The sequence below is a fragment of the Anabrus simplex genome, chromosome 3 (genome assembly GCF_040414725.1).
Source record: "Anabrus simplex isolate iqAnaSimp1 chromosome 3, ASM4041472v1, whole genome shotgun sequence".
Classification (NCBI taxonomy): domain Eukaryota; kingdom Metazoa; phylum Arthropoda; class Insecta; order Orthoptera; family Tettigoniidae; genus Anabrus; species Anabrus simplex.
The window spans coordinates 44,857,913-44,878,216 of record NC_090267.1 but is presented as its reverse complement, the minus strand read 5'-3'; the positions used below and the strand labels follow the sequence as shown (position 1 = coordinate 44,878,216).

Here is a 20,304-nt window from a genome sequence, read left to right as displayed (position 1 = left end):
ATAAGCCACAATTCGGTCATGAAGAAGAAGTGCGTAAAGAGTTGTATTCGCAGGAATATCGGCGTCGGTTTCAAATTCTACATGAATGTCGACTGGAGATGAGCGAATAGAGTCATTTTGGTGAGAACAATCGATAATAATCAAAGGTGCCAATGTTTTAAACTGAAGTCTATCAAGGATAGGTCCAACGATTTCATTTTCCTCTAATGAGTAATAAGCAGCTCGAAATTTTGTATACATATCATACAGTTCGGAAAAGTCTCCAGCACTTATTTTAACACGTATGTCTTCATTTGGATAATATTCCTCATTGAGAAAGACTTTTAGTTTAGAAATATTACAATGATCAAACACACAAGCGTTAGTGGTTTTTTTCTTTCTGTCAGTTTGAAATCCAAAGATAATAAAACGTGGTTTTTCTAGTTGTGAAGATGCTTTTATTGTCCAATTCATTCGTTTGGTTGCAGGCAGAGAAGGAAGTTCATACAATTCCCACGATCGAAATGCGATTTGCAAGTTCTCATTTCTTTCTACAATGTTAAGCATGCGTGCTTGTTCTTGGTGGGAGAGAGAGAGTGAAGGCACCTTCCAGTAAATATCCTCAATAATTATATTAGAGTTATCATTATCTTCTGTAGATTTGAGGGTGCAATTATCGTTGCTACTTCTAATTAATACTAGTTCGTGGGAGCAACCTGTGATACACTTTTGATAATCTTCAGCAAAACCTAAAATATTAGAAAGAGGCATAACGATGTGAAAGTAACCTGTTGTACGGTCAGCTAGGGCATAACCCGGACTGACAGGGAACCAACCAGTATTTTGGAGATTGGTTGTAGATTTCGTTGATGCAAAAGTCTTCATAGTACTTGCTATTCCCAAATTCCTTGTTCGATCGATTTCTGTACCATTAAGTTCATATCGACATTCGCTGAAGAGAAAAGCACCGAAATTGCTATCTAGGGTAGAAGTAGTGGATATAGCTCCTGCTCCGTTTGTAACTTTACCTATAACGTGAAGAGAACTTTTTGAAGGCAACAGATGGTATTCTTGCTTGCGTGCTGGGATTCGTATTTCATCATTGTATCCGAATGTTGTACCTGCGTAAGGGCGATAGGTTCGCTCCTTAACAGCAGTAATAGAACGATTGAAAACAGGTTTTTCTTCTATGTTTAGCGTACGAAACATGGTGGAGGTGTTGTTTACCATACAAAAGTTTAGCTCACTGTGAGCAAAACACAGAGTGTGTTTTACCTTTATAAGGGCTGATAGCACTAAAACTTAAAACTTTCGTTTGTAACTGTTGTACATATTGGGTGTACGTGTGTCCGTTTGTAATAACCTTCAGATTCCGCCTGTAACTGTACTTATAACGTGAGGATTACAAGAGATAGAATCCTTGCTCGCGTAATAGGGGATTCGTATTTCATCATTGTATCCTGCAGTACCCGAAGTAGAATGATTGAAAAACGGTTTTTCTTCTTTCGGCACTTGAGACATGGTGAATATGTTGTTTACTCTATAAAGGCTTAGCTGACTGTAGGTGAGAACGAGGTGTGTCTGTTTAGTTTTATATCTTTATAAGGGTAAAGAACTTTGTATCATAAAGATTCCAGATATCGTTTGTTGCTTAACGTCAATGGCTTTAGATGTGGTTCGAAGCTTTACGTTCTCCCCTACCACTTCTATCGCTTGTATTTCTGTAGACGATTCCCATGTGTTCATTCGATAGGTCGTATGTGAAGCGTAACCGAAAGGTTTTCGTCAAGCAAATCAACCTTATTTTCAGTTTGATCTTTGAGAGTCACAGTGATGTTGTTTACACTTTGTAAGGCAATAGGATAATAAATGATAGGTAAGGGTTGCTCAACTATTTTATACCCTGGAGCAACGTTAGGATAAAAATCGTAAATGGAATGTGTACGTTTTCCGTTTAAAAATGCACCGCTTGCAATATTGCACTCTACACGGATAACGTTAATGTTCGAAATGCAGATAGGGGAAGGTGAGATATTAGTTGTGTTTGGTTTCAAAATAGTTCGCCCGAAACCAAGAATAGGTGCCAAAGAATCGTCAACGGTGAAATCGATTGTATACTTGCTGTAAAGTTTTGATTTTAAAGTATGTTTGTCAAAGGTTAAAGTAAAATTACTGTTGGGTCTGTTTGTACTATTCTTTTCGTATTCATGTGTTTGATCAGGAGTATCTCCTATTCGTGCAAACTTTCTATTTAAACCATCTATGAGATCCTGAATTTCATACATTCCTGGTGGTATCTTTTATCATGATTGATATCTTTATGTTTACCTACATACCTAATTCTAAGAAGATTATTATTTTTAGTTATGTTAGGAATCGTGTATGAGGTATACAAACTCTTCATGCCTACTTCGTACGAATAGTCATCTAAAACAAGCGCTGGAGATAGTTCCATGCTCAATTCCGACCCATTTCCAGTCAACGTGTACACCGACTCCTTTCTACTCTTCATGATGAATGATGTGTTGTCAACACTTATCAGCAGTATTTATAGTTAGTAAAAACTGTAGACATAAATGTCCACAAATAACGCTATCAAAAGATTGGTAACGTTCGTAGTTATATAGAATACGGTTACAACCACGCAAATAGGGTGATACTTCACAAGGTGGTCTCAAATCACGAAACCTGTCAAAATAGTGTGCATGCTTCCCTCTTTTATATATTGCTACCCAGTGTGAACCTGAAAGGGAAGAGGGTTCTAGATTTACAATACAACTCTCGTTTTTGTGTGCGTACTTAGGCAACGTGTCTCTCATGTAAACACCACGAAAATAAGGAATTCCTAACTGTAAGGCATACTGATGTAATTCAATGTTAGAGAGCGGTTTGTATGGTAGTTTCAGAGGTATAGACCCAATCCTTTTTTGTAAGGAGCTAAATAGAGGCCTTTTCCGCCCCGTAAAGCTACTGTTTCCATGACATGGTTGTGACGTTGCATTTCGGACAGTTGCTCTCTTGCTTTTTTGGCTTTGTTTATAGCGTTCACGACACCTGCCGCTCCTCCCGCTAGGCTTGCTAAGGCTGATAGGCCTGCGAATAGTGGAATAAGTGGAATAATCCCCCCCAACTTTTTTTGTGGTAATGGGATAACTCTTCTTCTTTTTCCTACACTGTTGTTGTTCTTGTTGTTGTTTCCTACAGCTTTGCGTGCAGATCTGAGTGCTGCGGAAGCTGCCTGCTTGATGCTGACACCTGGTCCTAGACGTGCGAGCGCAGAGCGAGCTTTCTGAATAGCTAACAATAAATGGTTTTTCCTTTTTTGTCTTCTTTGTTTTCCAGCTCCTAGCTTTACCTTGCCTTTCATAATTCCAGCTACGGCTAACGCCGCAAGTCTTTCCCGTACGCTTGCGTCCCGTGACTTGACTCGAGCCCAAGCCTTAGAAGCTAATACTCGATCGGCTTCACGTCGATGATTTGCATCAGTTTCTTGGTATGCAATATCGTGCTCTTTGCACGCTTTATCTAGAGGATTGATGCCTGGATCACCACGTTTCAATCGTTTTTCGAGTCGGGTGCCTGGTCCACAATACTGGTAACCTGGAATGTGTGCTTCAAATGGGAGGTGGTCAATACCTTTGTTTATAATTTTATTCAATAACCCACGTCCACAACAAGTCTTCTTCTTATTATTTTTCTTCGTCTTCTTTGTTGTACTAGTAACGTTGTTGTTACTCGTTCGAGTGACAAACATCGTGTGAAAGCTTTCACCTCATGGTAAGCATATATATATATAAGCATGCAGGTGATGCATATCATTCAGTCCGCTATGGTTAAAACGGTAAAACAAACCATCTCTCTACCTGTTCGTGTAATAGAAGACGGTGATGGAGGAGGAGAACAAAATGCTGTGCGACGCCACAGTGTTCTCCTTCCAAACTCTTTGCGTTGTATCATATGTGGTCCATCGAATTGTGGAAAAACTAATCTTATGATTAATCTGTTGGAACACCCAAATGGTTTGCGTTTCGCCAACGCCTACGTCTATTCGAAATCGTTACAGCAAAGTAAATATGCTCGCTTAGAAAAGGTGCTGGCTTCCATTCCAAGTATCTCCTATTACAGCTATTCTGAAAACGAAGATGTTATACGTCCTGAAGAAACAAAACCTCACTCTGTGATTATTTTCGATGATGTAGCGTGCGATAAACAAAGTATAATGAAAACATATTTCAGTATGGCTAGACATTTTGGTGTTGACGTGTTTTATCTATGTCAAACTTACACCTGTCTACCCAAACATTTACTTCGAGATAACGCAAATTTTATTATATTATTTCGACAAGATGTTGGAAACCTAAAGCATGTGTACGATGATCATGTTAATACGGATATGAGCTTCGATGAGTTTAAAGAACTCTGCGCTCAGTGTTGGAATGAAAATCGATACAGTTTCCTTGTTATCGATAAAGATAGTGAATTACATAACGGACGGTATCGTAATGGATTCGATAAGTATTTCGATACACGGAAGGTATAAATACTGCGAATATAATATGGATCATGTTCATTTGATCTACTGAGTAGTGAGTGTAAACATCATGGAGGTATGTGGAAATGTTAAGGTTGCTCTATCTTACCCAGTACTGGAAGATGATATACCAACTAAGGCTTATGTGGATGGTATTTTGTTTGAAGCTGTAGCCAATAACTTATACCGCACTGAAGATGGAGATTATTCATTAAATAATAAGCGACTACGTTGTGTAGCCGACCCTCTACTTGAAAATGATGCATGTAATAAAAAAATTGTTGTAGATTCTCTTAACGAATTCAAGAAAACAATTGTTAACAATTCTGGAGTAGGAAGTTTGGAATTAGGATCCACTACAGTTACCGGAATAGTAAATCAAAACATAGCTTCTGATGCAGTGACCTTGGAACATCTTCATAATTATACACATTCTAAAGAGTATTTAGACGAATCAGTTGTAAAAGAACTTAATGAATTGAAACGTAAGATTGACACTTACGCTGATATTTTTGATATTCAAACAGAGAGTGATATAGATGTTAAGAAAAGAAGACTAACCGGTTTAGAAGATCCGAGAAAACCTCTTGATGCGGTAAATAAACAATATTTGGAACTGTATGCATCTAGTCAGGAAGATGTTAATGCTGTTGTAGAAAGCATAAACCAAGCTGTAAACGAACTCAAATCAAACTTAAATAAGCAAAATAACATTATAGAAGTAAACACTGATAACCTCAATATACACAATAAACGCATATCTAAAGCTTCTAATCCAATTGATTCTCAAGATGTTGTTACGTTGCATCATCTTGAGAATTATGCATATAACAAACAATACACAGACTGTGTGATAGCCAACCATCAAAATGATATTAATGAACTTAAACAGAACGTTGCTAACTTTGATATAAAAGAAGAAACCATTAACATAAAAGGTAAACGCCTATCTGATGTTTCAGACCCTGAAAATGATCAAGATGCTGTTACTCTACACCACTTAAAAAATTATGCATACATCAAACAGCATACCGATAGCATAGAGGCCAACTATAAGCAAGACATCACTGATCTCACTCATATAACTGATGTAGTAACCGATGATATCAATAAACTTAACAATAACGTTACCAATCATGTTGCTCACTTTGATATAAAAGAAGATACTATCAACATAAAAGGCAAACGTCTATCCGGGGTTTCAAACCCCAAAGAAGCTCAAGATGTGGTGACTTTGCAGCATCTAGAAAGTTATGCATGCAGCAAACAACATACTGATGACATAGAAATTGCCTATAAGCAAGATATTGCTGATCTTAAAACCCGTATATCAGATGTGGTGGTCAAAGATATCAATGAACTCAAAAATAACGTTTGCAATCATGTTGCTCAGTTTGATATAAACGAAGAAACCATTAACATAAAAGACAAACGACTATCTGGGGTTTCAAACCCTAAAGAAGCTCAAGATGTTGTCACTTTGCAGCACCTAGAAGATTATGTGTACAACAAACAGCACACCGATAATATAGAGACTAATTATAAGCAAGACATCGCTAATCTTCAAACTCACATAACTGATGTAGTAGTCAATAATCTTGATGAACTTAAAAATAACGTTACCAATCACGTTGAGCACTTTGATATAAACGAAGATACTATCAACATAAAAGGCAAACGTTTATCTGATGTTTCAAACCCCAAAGAAGCTCAAGATGTCGTCACTTTACAGCATCTAGAAAATTATGCATGTGGCAAACAAGATATTGATAAAATAAAGGTCTACCATAAGCAAGACATAGCTAATCTTAAAAATTTCACAACTGATGTATTAATCTATGATATCAATGAACTTAAAAATAACGTTAGCAATCACTTTGCTCATTTTCATATTAACGAAGAGACTATTGATATAAATGACAAACGACTATCTGGTGTTTCAAACCCCAAAGAAGCTCAAGATGTTGTCACTCTGCACCACCTGGAAGATTATGCGTACAACAAACAGCACACCGATAACATAGAGGTTACCTATAAGCAAGACATCGCTACACTCTAAGCTAGCATGACTAAAACGCTTAATTTGTTAAACGAAAAGAACATAGAATGGATCCAAAAATCCATCGTTGAAACAAAAGATAATATATTAAGCATTATAAATGAACGCGTTCTATCTATAGTACAGGCTTTAAAACATAAGCTGCTTGTTCATTTCCTTCTACAAATAACAAGCATACCATCAATATACGATAGTCCCTTTTATCGCCTCAATAATGGACATCTTACATACACGTTACCACAATCGGGAACACTTGAAGTATTGTCTATTGTTCCTGCAGCTAACAAGATTCAGTGTAAACATAATGAAAATGTTATAACAATCGGTGAAGGAACTATAATTACTGTTCACGCAAAAGACAAACTGCAATTTAAATTGGTTGGAGACGATGGTAAGCATTCAACGACTACTTTACATATTGTGTTTGACTACACAACAAACCTGGATTTCTCTATGATAGAATAAAAAGCGTTGAAAAACGTATTACAATACCATTATGGGTTTGTCTGCTCATAGATACAGAACAACAGCTAAAGATCTACAGAACTTCTTTGAAAAAACATGAATTGTTCAACGAATACTTGTCCGAAGAACACTCGTTTGAAAAACAGGAGCCCTTCGAAGAACTCCCGTTTGAAAAACAGCACCCGTTCGACAAACACCCGTTTGAAAAACAGCACCCGTTCGATGAACACCCGTTCGAAAAACAGCACCCGTTCAACGAACACCCGTTTGAAAAACAGCATCCGTTCGAGAAACCAAGTACAATCTGACATAAAGAAAGACATATATGACAATCAATATCTTGTGCAAGCTATTAAAAATGTAAAATATAAATATGATGCGCTTAAATCAGGAGAGCTTTTACAAGAAAATCAACTTGAAAAAACATTTAGTCCTATATCCAAACCCTTAAAATCTCTACTGGCTACCGTCTCAGAAAAATCTAATTCATTCAACTCTCCTTCAGCACCTCCTATCAAACAAGAAGAAACAGAAGAAACAAAAGAAGCAGAAGAAACAAAAGAAAACGAAGAAAGAACTCTTCTAGAACTACCCTATGCAGAAGTTCCATTCAGTTTTAAAGCACAGAAGCCAATAATAGGGAATATTGCTTCTTCTTACTTGGATTTATTTACACAACCACACAGTGTACGCAAAGTATTAGATCGAGTTTATGGGATACGAAAAGAAGAAGCTAGATGGTTTCTTGGTGATTCAGAAATACGTTTCCACGGTAACGACATAGTCATAAATAACAAAAGCTATAAAGGCACACGGGGTCTTTATGAATTAATTTTTAAATCCTTCCCCAATAATAGTATATACACAAAGAGAGATTTTTCAAATTATGTAAAAATATTAGAATCTACAAACGCGCACAGAGTTCAGCATCGATCGGATAAACAGTTAATGTCTAATCGAGGGTATAAATATACAAACATTATTAAACCACTCTTCTCTACAGAAAGTTCGCCATGTAGAAAAAGAAAGCGAACAGGCATGGGTTTGAAGTGGAAATATAATCATCAACAACCTATTGTTGACTATGTACGCTGGGATGATCCTAATGAGCTTGTACAACGTCTACAGCTGTTAATGGCTTCTAAATCTGCAGGTCATACTGCACACGAAAACGAAATTTTATCTATTATTGAAGAACTTCGAGAAGCTCGAATTATTGCATAAATAACCAGTCTTCGTTTTACACCACATCAGAATGAGTGTTGACATCAGAGCTAATATTGCTAGAGAGTTACACCGCCCCGCTCGCAGATGTTACATGCGGCGGAGGGTTATTACTAAAGGATTAGATGATCTACACCAAATGGATTTAGTAGAAATGATACCCTATTCTCGAGAAAATAATGGTTTTAAGTATATGCTAACCATTATAGATGTTTATTCTAAATATGCTTGGGCACAACCTTTAAAAAGTAAGAGTGGAAAAGAAGTTGCTGCAGTGCTACGTAAGATATACAATAAGAGCAAACGATTTCCTAAACATATTCAAACAGACAGAGGAAAAGAGTTCTACAATGCTGAGTTCAAACGATGGACCACATCACACAACAATAATCATTACTCAACGTACAACAATATGAAAGCTTGTGTTGTAGAACGTTTCAACCGAACACTTCGTGAACGTATGTGGAGAATGTTTACTAAACAAAGAACTCATTCATGGATACATAGGTTACAAAAGCTTATCCGTGATTATAATCACACCTATCACCGTACTATTAAAATGAAACCTTGTGATGTAAAAGACAATCGACTGCTTGCAACAGTGTATAACGCAATTAAAACAGTAGATACTAGAAAGAGAAAATTTCAAGTAGGTGATATTGTTCGCATCAGCAAGCAAAAACATCAATTTGAAAAAGGGTATACACCTAACTGGACTACTGAGCTCTTCACTATTTATAAGGTGCAACCTACTAACCCTGTAACATACCTCTTAAAAGATTGTCAACAACATCTAATAGCTGGTGCTTTCTACACAGAAGAATTGCAAAAGACTAAACATCCAGACATCTACCTAGTAGAACGCGTACTTCGAAGGAAAGGAAATAAAGTGCTTGTAAAATGGTTAGGGTATGATGATTCTCATAATTCTTGGATTAAAGAAACTAATGTATTGTAAGGAATAGATTGTAATAAAAAAATAAAAGATGTTGTGCTTTTTTTTGTTTCCCTTTTTCCTTCCTTCTGCTCTTAGTAATAATGAAAGGATACAGATAAAGGTTTAAGAAATAAAAAAGATATAAAGAATAATTATATATTTACAAAAAAAGTGCACAAAATACAATACAAAACAATATTTAAAAAATATTTATGCATTTACAATTTTTACAAGTATAAAATTCTCCGTTGTTACTTCTTTCCAAATTGGGTGCTTTGCAACACCCTTGCTCCTCAAGCCCCCTTTGAGCAACTGAATAAAAACTGAATTTTTTTTTCATCTCTTTGATGAATGTCTTTTCATCATTATCATCATCACTATCTTCTTCATCATATAGGTCTTCTTCTTCCTCTTCCTCCTCCTTAAAGAGGAAAATATTTTTTCTGTCGTTCCTCTTCTTCCTCTTCTTTTCTTATTAATATCACCACTTCTTCAATCCATTTTACAATTGAACTATTATGCAGCGCCTCCTCCTCCTCCTCCTCCTCCTCCTGCTGTAAACTGCAGTCCATCTCCTCCTCTTCCTTCTCCTGATGCTGCTGCTGCTGCTGCTGCTGAAGTTGAACTCTACTACGAAGTGGTGGTGTGGTCTGCAACTCCTGCTGTCGCAGGCTGTCGTTACAGCTCAAGTCCAACAGCATCTCCGCCTCCTGGTAATGTTGCTGCCGCTGCTGAAGGCAACCACAGCTCATGCCCAGTAGTGTTTGGACTTGAGGAAAGCACTGCATCTGTGGTGGTGTAGGCAACATCTCCTTCTCCTCCTCCCACTGCTGTTGTTGATGCTGCTGCTGCTGAGGTTGAACTCTACTACGAAGTGGTGGTGTGGTCTGCAACTCCTGCTGTCGCAGGCTGTCGTTACAGCTCAAGTCCAACAGCATCTCCGCCTCCTGGTAATGTTGCTGCCGCTGCTGAAGGCAACCACAGCTCAAGCCCAGTAGTGTTTGGACTTGAGGAAAGCACTGCATCTGTGGTGGTGTAGGCAACATCTCCTTCTCCTCCTCCCACTGCTGTTGTTGATGCTGCTGCTGCTGAGGTTGAACTCTACTACGAAGTGGTGGTGTGGTCTGCAACTCCTGCTGTCGCAGGCTACCGTTACAGCTCAAGTCCAACGACATCTCCTCCTCCTGGTAATGTTGCTGTCGCTGCTGAAGGCTACCACAGCTCAAGTCCAATAGTGTTTGGACTTGAGGAAAGCTCTGCATCGGTGGTGGTGTAGGCAACATCTCCTCCTTCTCCTCCTGTTGTTGATGCTGCTGCTGCTGAAGGCTAAACCTCAAGTCCAGAGGTTTATAGCATCGCGGCAACGTCTGCTTCACTCGTACCATTTTGCTGTTGAAAAGTATTCCCTTCAATAACTGAGACGAATCTCTGATACAGTCTACAAAACCCTTCAGCATATATACTCAATCTCTTACCCCTACTCGTAGGCACTACACGCTTATTTACTAGCAGGGGAGCGCACGTGATGAAACTGTAGGTGGTTAGGCTAGGGGGGAGAGCGCTCCCCTGAAAGCGTACGTGCAAGCCAACAACGCTCCTAATTTTATAACACCCACTTTTTTCTTAAGCACTCCTGCTGCACCCGCATGCATTTAAAAATAAGAGATAACGATGTTGACTCAGCAGGAGAGCACACGTGCACACATTTTCTTTAAAAATAACAAAGAGAAAAATGCTGACTCGTCAAGAGGGTGCACCTGCGAAGGGAACAATGCTGACTCAGCGGGAGACCGCACCTGCATGCATGTTTAAAAATAAGAGATAAGGGAGGCTGACTTAGCGGGAGAGCGCACCTGCCACACACAAAAGAACAGAGGAAGGGGGAAACGAGGCTGACACAGCGGGGGAGCGAGGGGGGGACGATGTTGGCTCAGCGGGAGGGGAGTACATCTGCACGCCATGCTGACTCAGCGGGAAGAGAGCGCACCTGCCACACACAGCTGCACAAAGGGAAACGTGGTTAAGGCTGACTCAGCTGGGGGAGCGAGGGGAGGGGAACGATGCTGACTCAGCGGGAGGGGAGCGCGCACCTGTCACACACACAGCTGCACAAAGGGGGAAACGTAACCCCCCTCCGCCAAGGGGGTGGAGGCCACACCCCGCCCCCCCAACCACCCTGCACGCGCGCGCGCACGCACGCTCACCGCCCCCACAGAGACAGACCAACACACCCACCCTCCCCCCAGCACTACCCACCCCCACCAATCAGAGCAAAGCCCCGCCCCCACCCACCAATCAGAGCAAAGCCCCGCCCCCCACCCACCCACCAATCAGAGCACAGACCACGCCCCCACCCCCACCCCCAACCAATCAGAGCACAGACCACGCCCCCCGCCCACCCCCCACCCCACCCCCCACCCCAAAGTGGATCAGAACCGGCGTCACACCACTACTGTTATCACTTATTATATTTTGGAAAGTATGAGATATTTCCCAGAAAATTAAAGCATCCTCTCAAGGACAAAGTTTCACTCGAAAATTAAATAATGTAAAACTATGTCAATCACTCTAAAACTACACAAGGAATCGTAAAATAGTAACGAACACCGCAATGAGGAATTCTATACACATGACCTAATTAATGTGTAATAAAAATCTTAAAGGTAAACATCCAAAACCTATCCGGGCAACGCCGGGTACTACCGCCAGTATAAGTTATTACGGACCAAATTCGATCAAAAGGGTCGAAATGATAAAGTTCCATTATATGACGACGAGGTAGGCATATGGCGTGCTGTTACTTCAAGGCGAAAAATAGGGCTCAAGATGCAGTAAACGGACATATATACCGTACAAACGTACTCCTACTGTTTCTTCTAATGTTGTCAGATAAGAAAGAACATGTTTCCTCTCATTCCCCTGCTTACGATGATTTCGTAGACGTCAGAAAGCCTTTCAAGTGACAGCGAACCGAACATGTTCTCGGACACTAAACTAAAACTTGATGGAAGAGAATGGAGAGTAAGCTGGCTGTTTCTTATCTTGGCTGTTGTTTGCTTTCTTCCAGGCATTTCTGGGAATACATGGTCATACCATTAGTCTGTGCTCAAAGTCTAGAAATATATTCTGGTTTACACTTTATTACAGTATTTTGAAGATTTAATTGAAAAGGATCTTTAAAGTTCCTCTATTGTTCGGGGGTCAACTTTTGTAGTGAATGCATCTCTCCACATAGCCTAGGAATCAGCAAAGGCACCATGTTTTAAATGGGGATGATGAGCTGACCGCTTACCCATTATATTACCTCACAAAACAGACACTTGGATAAATTTAGAGGAACCCATTCCTTTACTGCCAGAAAGGTGAAAACTTATCAAGAAAATTTCAATATAGTTTACAACTGGTAATTAACGATTTATTGAAAATAAATTGATACTGAAACTCCTCTGGCTCCAATAGCACTTCTAAGACAAATTTTTGGATTATAAATTGGAGTTCCTTGAATTGCCCTCCAATTGAAACAGCATTTAATCATACTCTCTACTGACTGGTGGACACAATAGACTAAGGTATTGAAGTTTTGCGATGACAGAGCAGAAAGTGTGATCGCCTTGCGACTTAAATTAGAATTTCTGATCCTGGAATGGGTGTGTTAATTATTTTGCAAGGACGGCCAATACATGTGAGGCATACTCCGTTTTTCCATGCTCAATTACAGTAGTTGCCTTCGCAAGGATCTACCGGGAAATGCTTAGACTACTATCAAGTCTCATTACTGTAACAGAGTGTTATGAATTTGAGAAAACAACACAATGTAAACCCAGATTTGTCTTTAGAGGATATTTTCAATAAGATAGTGTATTATATTTCTTAAGCGTAGTGTTTTATTAGACGTATTTCATTTTATTTTCTAGAGCAATCATTGTGGTAACCACGGTTCTGCTATTTGCTGGGAGTGCTTACGACAAGTACCTGGAAAGGAATAAGGATATGAAGCACAAGACAGGTAAGACGATTTTTCATTAATTTGATCAAAAAGCGGTCCGTTCATACTATTTTATATTGGGAGATGTTAGGTCGTGGTATAATTGAAAATTTCTCCGGAATAAGGATGTAACCAACAAATGCGTATGTTTTCATGAGAGAGGACAATTATTTTTGTTGTTTATTTCGTGGTATATACTACTTGGACCAATTGAATATGCAAGGGTTCAAATGAGTTCATCTGTTAAAAACAATATTGTATGGTTATAATTTAATATTTGAAAAATAATATATGAATTGTTAGCGATAGAATGGAAAATAATCTGTAAAAATGTCTTACGTTTGTATATAAGAAAGATAAATCCTGTACATGCACTTGGAACACGGATGACAGCAAATAATATTAGTGTAATAATACAAATTTCAACAATAACAATGAAAATATCAGGGAAATATTTCAAAATATGGATGTGATTTCGACTATGGCCTTTACTTAAATGATCTATTACACCTGGTGATGAACCACTGTCCACCATATTGACTGATGTTCCAAGGAGGACTAACTTCTGCTGGCTGTAAACTAGCTTGAATTTCAAATGTAAGACATAAGATTACATCACAGCATAGGGGCTGATGATACACCTTAGTTCCACTGTAATCTCACCTTTCAAATATTTGTTGTTTGCATCCTTATTCCGGGGAGTTCTTCAATTATTTTTGTACGCTGACGCGTTTGAAACCTGCAACGTGGGTCGTCTTCAGTGCCATAAAAACGATGAATGAAAACTATAAATGGCACTTGCATCACAACTTTATTATAACAGGGAAGTGTCCATACAGTCAAGAACTTCTGAAACGAACCATTTTAAATTATCTGTATCCACAAATTCAGCTTATTAACATAACTTTGAATCTTACCCATACCTATGTTGTTGTTCCTGAAAACTGAACTATACTGTCCTAGGCTATGAATCCATCAGTGATAGAATCATTACCTTCAAACTGAATGCTTCCCCTTGCAGGATTAATATTATCCATGTCTATACTCCAACAGCTATAGCATCAGATGTTGAAACAGAAGAGTTCTATGAACTACTAGAAAACAACAACAATCTGTTTGCAAATAGGGAAATAGTAATAATCTAAGGTGACTTCAATGGTAAGATTGGGGACACTACTGGAGACACTGACATTAGATCTGTAATTGGTCGTTATGGCCTAGGCGAAAGGAATGAACGAGGAAAACATCTACTGGAGTTCTGTGTTGGCAATGATATGGTAGTTTGCAACACCCTTTTCCAGCATCACCCAAGACGTCTGTACGCTTGGATATCGCCTGGTGATAGAGTCAGGAATCAGACTGATTTCATATTGGTGAGACAACATTGGAAGAAATCAGTTCTAGATTGCAAGACCTTTCCTGGAGCGGAATGTGGCAGTGACCATAATCTGTTGTCCATGAAAATACGGCTAAAACTAAAAGTCACCAAGAAGATAGGAGCAAGACAGTTTAGACTCACTAACCAGGAATCTTTTGCACGCTTCGGACAACTTGTACGGCCAAAGCTCCCAGATTTGATACTAAAGGAAGAAGAATAATCTTGTCAGATGTGGGAGAGAATAAAAGCGATTGTCTCCTCATCTCTTCCAGAGCCAGCTAGGAGGACACCGAGTGCAAAACATCCCTGGATATCAAAAAGACTTTGCAACTGATTGAAGAAAGAAGTAGTCTGAAGAAACATGGTATCCAATCCATTCGGGATAAAAATAGGTACAGGATCCTGTGTAAAGAGATACAGCGTAATTGTAGGAATGATAAACCACAGTTCATCCACAGCGTTTGCGAGGAAATAGAACAAAACCAGAACCAAAATCAAACAAAGTATCTCTTCAACAAAATCAATAGCATCACTCGTCAATTTGAATCACACACATGGTGTATAGAAGACGAGAATGGACGCCTAACTGGAGATAGAAAAGAAGCGCTGGAGAGGTGGAAACAATACTGTGAAAAGCTGTACTCTGGAAGAAATGATGATGTAGCAGTCCAGAAAGCAGGAGGGCCTTCTGCATTGGAACGTTCCATTCTACAAAGCGAAATCAAGAACGCCATTAACCATTTGAAAACAAACAAATCCCCTGGACTGGATGGCATTTCTGGAGAGATGCTTAAAGAAATGGGTGAAGAAGGCTTGCACGTGATGCACTCATTGTGTAATAGGATATGGACGACGAGAGAATGGCCAAAAGATTGGACAAGCTTTGTCTTAATCCCCATGCACAAGAAGGGGTCAGTCAGGAAGTGTTCCAATTATCGTACAATTACTCGGATATCTGATACAAGTAAGATTTTATTGTACATCATAAACCAGCGCCTCAGGTCCTACATAATGCCTCACATATCCATTGAGCAAGCAGGATTTGTTGCAGAAAAAGGAACAGGGGAACAGATTTTTAATATGAGGCAAATAATTTAAAAGTCTCGTGAGTTCTTTGTTCCTGCGCTAATATGCTCCCTTGACTATAAGAAAGCTTTTGATTGTGTTGTCTGGAATAAACGATGGCAGGTTTTTTGATGAATTTGGCATTCCACAACATCTAATATCATTACTGAAAAGTCTTATGGACATATCAGAAATGTTCAGTATTTCGCAGGGTGTCCGACAGGGCTGCATATTATCACCTATTCTATATAACATCTATGCTGTATATGTGATGAAGAAAGCCCTCAATGACTGGACTGTAGGCATAACAATTGGTGACGGAAAGTCAGTAACCTGCGCTTTGCTTATGACACAACTCTCCTTGCCAGCAGTGAAGATGAACTTGCAGAATTACTAAAAGATGCAAGTTTCGAATATGGTCTAGAGATCAACCTGAGAAAGTCCAAACTAATGATAATTGACAGAGTGGCACAGATCCAGCTGACAGGTCAGTTACATACCTTGGGTCGACCATCTGTGATACTGGAAATTCTGACGAAGAGATTAGGAGACGTATCACCTTAGGGCGCGTTGTCATGAGCAAACTCACAAAAATATGGCAGAGCAGAGCAATGACAACAGTACATTTGATTCTCCTGTGTTCTCTGTCTTCCTTTATGGTTCCGAGACCAGGACCCTCAAGGCAAGACATAAGGACCTTTCAGATGTGGTGTTCGAGAAGGATGCTCCGTGTACCTTGGACGGAAAGAAGAACTGAATATCTCCGAACGTCACTCCTCTCGCGTCATAAGGAGAATCGTCCAATTCTTCGGACATATTGCAGGAAGGGATAGTGAAAATCTGGAGAAGTGTACCATGGAAGGCAAAGTTATCGGCAGAAAACCACGAGGAAGGACATCGAGTAGGTGGATTGATCAAGTTCTGCATACAACCGGTCTGACTCTTCAGCAGACTTTAAGAGAAGCTGAACATCGTCAAAGTTGGCGCCGCTTAATCAAGAATATTGTGTGAAGTCAAATGGGGTCACGACGCTCAGCAGTGAGTTACACGACTGATGATGATGATGATGATGATGATGATGATGATGATCTACTGTAGTAGTGGTCCTGAGAGAGGAGTAGAACAAGCCCTGATTGGTTGTTGGGTGGTCCCGGGACCGAAGATGTCATAGGGCGGGAAATTTGACAAGGGCCTCTGACGTCATAGGGCGTGACTCTGACGTCATGGAACGTGGCTTGTTCTTGATTGCTGGCGGTGGGGGTGGAGAGATTAAGTAGTTTAGTAGGCAGTTGGTGGGGAAAGTGCAAGGGGGACGCTGCCTTAAGGCGTTCAACCGGTGTCGAACAAGTGTTGTACGACCTAACATTCAGAAATGATTTTCCAATGAGGACTTCCTTTTTATTGAAGGTCTTAGTCGCTGGCGGAAGCACAACAACGTAAGCACATGGTTCTGTTTTGTCAAAACACACACGCTGCGTCCACGTGCACAGCACCCGAACATGGTTACTAAATCCCTCCTCTCCCAACCCATTCACTTTTGTATCCCATCCGCAACATAGGCACGTGATGGATAAACACGCAGCACCCACGGGAACGGAACAACAAAGAAAAATAACAGTTATGTTCCTTCTCTTCCAATCCATTCCATCAGCCTCCCATCCGCAATTTAAGCACGTGGTCGATAAACATGCAGCACCCACATGAACCAGACGACAGGTAAAATGGCCGCTAAGTCCCTCCCTATACACTGACGTAAACATGTCTCCCATGCTTCCGAAGTACGTACTGTACTGTACTCTAAAATGGCGGACTACATGCTCATCGAGCACGTCGTTCCCCTTTGTCGATAAACACACACAACACCCAGGTGTTCGAAACGACAGCCAAAATAGCCAACTGCCCGCCATCAATTGACGTCAAGATTGAAACAAAACAAAATGGTTCACCTCATGGCTCCGAAGCAGGTGGCTCTGACATCACTCCGCCCAAGAAAATAATAAGCGCAAAGATCACCCGTGTGTACGGAGCCGATAGCATGTGTAAAGCTGGGGCTTTCCTTTCGCACATATTTCCCACCAATAAACGCAGACAACAAGCTCTCGCCACCAACCAAATATGGTGGACTACAAGGCAACAGCCATGGCACTCTAACAAACAAATTGGCGGACAAAAATGCAATCAAAACACAGCTACGCACTCCTTTACGCCCACTACGCCGTCCGCCGATCAATCACTGATAAGCCGCACCCATTTTGCACCCACCAACGCCTTAAATAATGCCCCACTTCCACTTTAACCCCACCAACAACCTTAACCTATACCTCACTCAAACAACAAAATGGCGAACAACAAGCCGATCACAACACAGAAACATCCACTATACCACTACCATCTTCCTAAGCAGCGCTCCCTCCCACTTTATCACAACCAACGCCCTAACACAAACCTTACACCCGCCACCGTCTCCGCCAGCCAATCACGAACAAGCCACGCCCACTCACTGTATAGCCGCACTCACTGACGTCATACCCACGACCCCTTACAAATTTACCGCCATAAGTCTTCATCAGTCACGCGACCGCCCAAAAGCCAATCAGCGCTTAGTCTAATACTCTCTCAAGACCGCTACTTACCATACGTGCGATGTTCTGATCCAATTTCCTGACAAAAAAAAAAAAAAAAAAAAAGGAAAATCATCGCAAATATAGGGTAACGATTTAACGAGGTTCATGACTATCACAACTTCGCCCAGCATACCTTTAGAGAAAGTGACAGCTATTTAGTTACAGTAGCTTCGCGGTGAGCAAGAGAAAGATCGCATCGTATTTTAGAATCAATTTCACGTACTTGAGCTACAAATCCATTCACTCGGCCTGTTACAAAAGTTGTTTCGTATATAGAGACACTAACACAACCCTTCAATTATAATTCATTTTGGAGCACACATTTATCAGTCACATGAAATATATCTTGACCGGTTGGTTGCTGAGAAATTTTTTCACCAAACAGCAGATTAATTGCAATTACATCTTCATCGATTTACCGAATATAAGCAAGAAGTTCTGCGTGGCCACTAATACGGGTGGACTCGTTGATCTGAAATGAGAATTTCTGACCGATATCAATTTTCTCCCTCATATTGTCTTCAGTATCACTGGGCATTCCAATAACTCGGAGACTGACTATGTCGGCAGAGATAAAACATTTTGGAATTTCAACAGCAGCTTCTTAACTCACAACTACACTGGCAGAAAATGAAATAAAATCACCAAGAAGGAGATTTGCTAGAGAGCCGAAACATGGAATGTGTGTTTGCACATATGAAAAATGACGCCTATTGAAATTTGTGTGCGTGTTGATGAAGAGTAGGGCTTGTAGGGCCACTATGACCTTACAAAGCAAGTTTGCGTTAAATACGCACTGTACCTTTCGTGAGCATTACTCATAGTCCAGTGTTGACGATGTGAGGATTATGTGTGTGTCAAACATGTTTTTAAGGAGACAAAGGAGGCAGTATCAGTTACAGAGTTTAAACAAAGACGTGTAATAGGGCTACGAGTAGGTTGATGTTCTTTTCGGAAAATTAGGGAACGATTTGGCAGTGGATTGGTGTTGGCAACAATGGTCACAGGAAGGCACTGTCTCAAGAAGGTCCGGCACACACGGACCGCTACAGAGAAGGGAGACCACAGTATTCGCCGCATGGCTGCGGTGGATTGTACTGCATGTGCAGCAATTTGGCAACTCAGCAGCTCGTCCGTTCAGCTGACCAGAGTGCCGTAAAATACTCTCCACGCTTGCATATTTGGACCGATATTTCCATTATTATGTTTAAAGTAGCGATGTATACAGTTTATAATCTTGCCTGTTAGATGTTCAGTACCTGGGCGAGTAAGCGAAATTTGTTTGTCACCAATATCTCGATCATCTCGAAATCCTCCTGCCAATAATTTCCGAATCCAAACCTCCCTGGTATAATTCTAACTTTAGTTAACTAATACGTGACGATTAATATTCCCCACGATTTTCCGACACAACGGAGTACATCGTAGTTAGTGATGTGGTCCACCCAAGTGATCTATATATATCCTGCGATGCACCAACATTTCAAAGACCTTCAGTTAGTTCGTTGGTGATGTCCATCTTGGGTAAGCGTAGGAAAGGACCAGACACACGTAATGAGATTCAAATCCAATGTCTTGGATACTCACGAAACGTTTCAATTTCAGATAATCGCTTACCATTTTACAATACCACTTCGTATTTTCTACATTCAGATACTATCCGTATGTTAGTTAGCATCCTCGATATTGTCACCCAGAGTATTAACAGTGTTGATTTCTGTTAAAATTGAAATAATAAATAAAAAGGTTCAACCTATTCAATACCAAAGAATAAGAAATGCAGTGATTACATTCTTATTTAATAATTAGAAGTGGTACCGGTTTCGACCCTAGTCCAGGTCATCATCAGCCGTTTCTCATGGTTAGTGAGGGGGTGCTTACACGCGTTTGGGAATCGACCGACAGAAAGAAACAGTTTGCCCGGCAGATAATTCCCGGGAGCATGAGAAAAGTAGTGCTGCCCGAGTTGCTTGCGGACACTACTGCCGCCCACTTGGGAGTGAATAAGAAGCTAAATCGCGCCCGACAGCTTTACTACTGGGTGCACCTGAAGAACG

General features: G+C 40.3%; 2 protein-coding genes across 2 annotated transcripts in view; both read left to right on the top strand.

Annotated features, from left to right (window-relative positions):
- Window positions 1–16,380, top strand: part of LOC137498862 (nose resistant to fluoxetine protein 6-like) — a 127,186-nt gene extending 110,806 nt beyond the window's left edge. Inside the window, exons 4-6 of the mRNA XM_068226530.1 lie at window positions 13,110–13,201; window positions 15,949–16,110; window positions 16,226–16,380. Coding sequence (XP_068082631.1) covers window positions 13,110–13,201; window positions 15,949–16,110; window positions 16,226–16,380 — 409 coding nt within the window. The remainder of the gene's footprint in view (window positions 1–13,109; window positions 13,202–15,948; window positions 16,111–16,225) is intronic.
- The window catches only part of LOC136866642 (nose resistant to fluoxetine protein 6), a 695,618-nt gene that overhangs the window by 523,175 nt on the left and 152,139 nt on the right, over window positions 1–20,304 (top strand). The window lies entirely within an intron of this gene.